The sequence below is a fragment of the Chrysochloris asiatica genome, unplaced genomic scaffold (assembly GCF_000296735.1).
Source record: "Chrysochloris asiatica unplaced genomic scaffold, ChrAsi1.0 scaffold00047, whole genome shotgun sequence".
Classification (NCBI taxonomy): Eukaryota; Metazoa; Chordata; class Mammalia; order Afrosoricida; family Chrysochloridae; genus Chrysochloris; species Chrysochloris asiatica.
Genome location: NW_006408565.1, coordinates 1,855,023 through 1,859,106, shown reverse-complemented (window position 1 = coordinate 1,859,106; position 4,084 = coordinate 1,855,023). Strand labels below are relative to the sequence as shown.

General features: G+C 37.0%; 1 protein-coding gene across 1 annotated transcript in view; it reads right to left on the bottom strand.

Moving 5' to 3' along the window:
• Positions 1-663, bottom strand: part of LOC102828920 (small nuclear ribonucleoprotein Sm D2-like) — a 3,081-nt gene extending 2,418 nt beyond the window's left edge. Inside the window, exon 1 of the mRNA XM_006862137.1 lies at positions 647-663. Within this exon, the coding sequence (XP_006862199.1) occupies positions 647-663 (17 nt within the window). The remainder of the gene's footprint in view (positions 1-646) is intronic.
• Between the last annotated feature and the right edge of the window lie 3,421 nt (positions 664-4,084).

The following is a 4,084-nucleotide window of genomic DNA, read 5'->3' as shown; positions in this document are numbered from 1 at the left end:
AAAGGCAAGAAGTGACTGGCTTACAAGCTTTCAAGAGGGAACCTAGATCCAGAGGGTCTGGAGGAAGGTAGAAAAAATAATAATAAATAAATCAAAACAAAACAAAACAAAAAACTAGATGTGATTCAAAATTGGAATTTTTCTGGACCTCAGAAAAGGATGATACAGATACTTAGCACCCCAAGTACAATCTGGGTCAGTACTAAGTAATGGAGCACATTCATATTTCTGCAGTGAAATGAGATAAATGAAGATCATAAAGTTCCATGTCTTTTAGATCAGATTTAGTTGTCAAGTTACTATTTTAAAAATGTATGGTGGTAAGATATATATAACAACAAAAAAGCCATTTTTACCATTTTTAAGTGTATAATTCAGTGGCATTAATTGCACTCACTATCTTTTCAACCTTTACCACTATTTCCAAAACTTTTTCATCATTCCAAACAGAAACAGTGTCGCCATTAAGCAATCATTCTCATTTCTCCCTCACCCCAGCTCCTGATAACCTCTAAACTACTTTCTGTTTCTATGAGTTTGCCCATCCTAGATATTTCATGTAAGAGGAATGACATAACATTAATTACTTTCTGTTTGGCTTATTTTACTTAGCATGCAGTTTTCAGGGTTTTCTCCATGTTGTAGCCTGCAATAGAACTTCATTCCTTCTTATCGCTGAATAATATTTTATTGGAATCCTAGTGTGGCACTGTAGGATCAGCAATGGATTGTGAATTACAAGGTTGGCAGTTCAAACCCACCAGATCCTTGGAAACCCTATATAGGGTCTCTATGAGTCGGAACTCACTGATGGTATTTAACCTCAATATTCTATTGTATGTACGTGCCACATTTGGTTTCTTGGTTTACTTATTGGTGAGCCTTTGGGTTGTTTTCATAGTTTGGATATTGTGAATAATGCTGCTATGAACATCAGTGTACAACTATCTGTTTATGTCTCTGCCTTCAGTTATTTTTCCATTTAGGAGTGGACTTGTTGGGTCATATGATAATTCTATGTTTAACTTTTTTCTAGAAACCACCAAACTGTTTTTCACAGTGGCTGTAACATTTTACAATCTCACCAACAATGGAAAAAAGGCTCAATTTCACCACATCTTTGCCAACATTTTCTGCTTTCCGTTTTTCTGATAATAGCCATTCTAGTGGGAATGAAGTAGTATCTCATTGTGTTTTTTATTTGTATTTCCCTAATAATAATGACAGGAGTCGCTGGGTGGCACAGTTAGACGCTTGATTACTAGTTGAAAATGTAGCCGTTTGAACTCACCTAGAGGCAGCTTGGGAGGCAGACTTGGCAATCTGTTTCCAAAAGGTCACAGCTTTGAAAACCCTATGGAGCAGTTCTATTCTGCACACAAGAGGTTGCTATGGGTTGGAATGAACTCCATGGCAACTAACAGCAGTGATAATGATGCTGAGTATCTTTTCATGCGCTTAATAGCCATTTGTGTATCTTCTTTGAGGAAATGTCTATTCAAGTTCTTTGACCACTTTTTTTTTTTTTTTAAGTTTTTATTATGAATTGAGTGCTAGTTTACATGGGAGAACAGAAGTTTTACACTCATCCTTTCAGTGCAATGATTACAATCCCCTCCATGCATCATCATTCATTCAATAGTATTTGCTTCTATTCCCTCTGGTGTTTTTTTTTCTTTCTTTCTTTTACTACTTTTTAATTGGGTTATTTTTGTCATTGTCAAGTGGTTGTTCTTTATAATTCTGGATACTAGACTTTTATCAGATATATGATTGCAAATATAGTCTCCCATTTTCTAGGCTATTTTCACTTGTTTAATAATGCCCTTTGATGCACCAAGGTTTACATTTTGATGAAGTCCCATTTTTTCATCCTTTTTTTGTTTGTGTTTTGGTATGATAGCTAAGAATGCATTGTAAAACCCAAGATCATGAAAGTTTACCCCTATGTTTTCTTTTTAAGAGTTTTATGATTTTAGTGCTTATATTTAGGCCTTTGATCCATTTTGAATGAATTTTTGTATATGGTGTGAGTTAGGAGTCTAGCTTCATTTTTTTGTTTTTTTTTCAAACCAAAGGTTTCACATATTCATTAGCCATCCTTTTAATATGAAAGCATTAAATCAAAAGAAGAAATTTTTGCAATACATGTTCAATTGATCAGTTCTTGGCAAAATTGAACTTGATATGGTGGAGAGCTAGAACCTAGGTACATTATGGGCTGTGCCATCACATGTGTGAATCCTTGGAGACCCAGCTTGGTTCTTCTCCAGTGTCTTCTCCTGGGGTGGTACCTGATTTTATTACCAGTTTCCATTCAAATCCATTGGGGAATGGGAGGATTCTGCTTTTGTTTCTTGGCCGGGAATCTCTTGATCTTGAAAGTCTTATGAAAAGACATAACGGAGAAGAAAGGTAGCAGCCCCCACACAATGGCAAAGAAAGGAAGAGAAGGCGAGCTTCATTATTTTACATGTAGATATCTGGTTGTCCTATCACCATTTGTTGGCATGCCATTCTTAACCCATTGAATGAACTTGTATCTTTGTTAAAAATCAGTTGACTATAGATGTATGGGTTTATTTCTGGACTCTCAATTCTACTCTATTGGTCTATATTTTTATCATCATACTAGTAGCAGCCTGTTATGGTTATTCTCTGTTGTTGTTGTTGTTGATAAGTGTCTTTGAGTCAGTTCTGACTCATAGCAACCCTGTATAGGGTTTCTAAGGAACAGCTGGTGGGCTCTGATCCTATAGCACCACAGCAGAAGTCCTTGGTTACTGTGTTGTTGTTGTCAAGTGCTGTTGAGTTGGTTCCGACTCATAGTGACTTGTATAGGGCTTCCAAGGAGCAGCTGGTGAGTTTGAACCACTGACATTGTGGTTCAAACTGACCTTGTGGTCCAGTGCTTTCTTTATACTACAGTGCCACACCAGGACTCCATTGTATTAAGTCTTGAAATCAGAAAGTGTGAGTTCTCCAACTTTGTTTTTCGTTTTCAAGATTGTTTTGGCTCTGCCGGGTCCCTTAACCTTCCATATAATGTTTAGTATAAGCTTATCAATTTTTGTATAGATGCCTGCTGGAATTAAGATGTGGATTACATTGAATTTGTAGATGAAGCTGAAGACTATTGTTATCTTAACATTAAGTCTTTTGGGCTGTATTATTTCCAATAGTTTTTTCTTGCAGCAAAGCCTAGTCCATCCTAACAAATATGTTCCTCATTGAGATCAGAGTAAAGAGGCTGAGCAGGACAAAAGAGACCTTGTGTTAGTGGAGATTTGGATTTTTAGTTCCAATGGCTATATTTATTATCTTTATATACCCACTCCCTCCTACCTGTTACAAAACATCCTTTGTGGGCTTCACAACTCCAGGTATTCACTTAACAAACTCTGTAACTGCTTCCTGTCCTTTTGTTCCCAAACCACAAAGTGAGTATGTGGTTTTCTAAAAACTAAACTCAAGCCAACTAAACAAGCGGTCATTGAGCTACAGTTTTTGAAGTTAAAGTTCCAATTAATAATCACAAACCTATTAACTATCATTCACAACTGAATCATATAGTCCTATTAGCATCACCCCTACCTTCTCTTACCTAGATCTATCAGGAAAAGAGGAAATACATCCAATCAGCATGGTCCCAGTCAGTCATGTGGTAGGAGTTACAAAGACTATGGCTAGAAGAGACATAGCAAATAATTCACGACCCCACACTTAACATAACATAAGCCTAACAGGATGGCAAAAATGACCAATACCATATAAGGGTTTCATGTACCCTATTTGCATGCTCCACTCCCACAAGGATTCCATGAACCTTATTTACATTAGCAAAACTGTCTAATCCCCTTGTGGGCCATAAACACCTTATTTACATGTTAACATTTACTGAGCACCTGCTATGTCTCAAGCACAATCAGAACTCCACAGTCCCTGTATTAGGGGACACTGTGTCATGAAATGGGAGTGACAGTAAATAGGAGCCCCAATCATTTTCTGGGAGTTTAAAGGCCATGGCTAAAGGGGCCATACAGAAGCAATTCGCTGTATGGCTCCTGGAATTAGTTTGATTGAG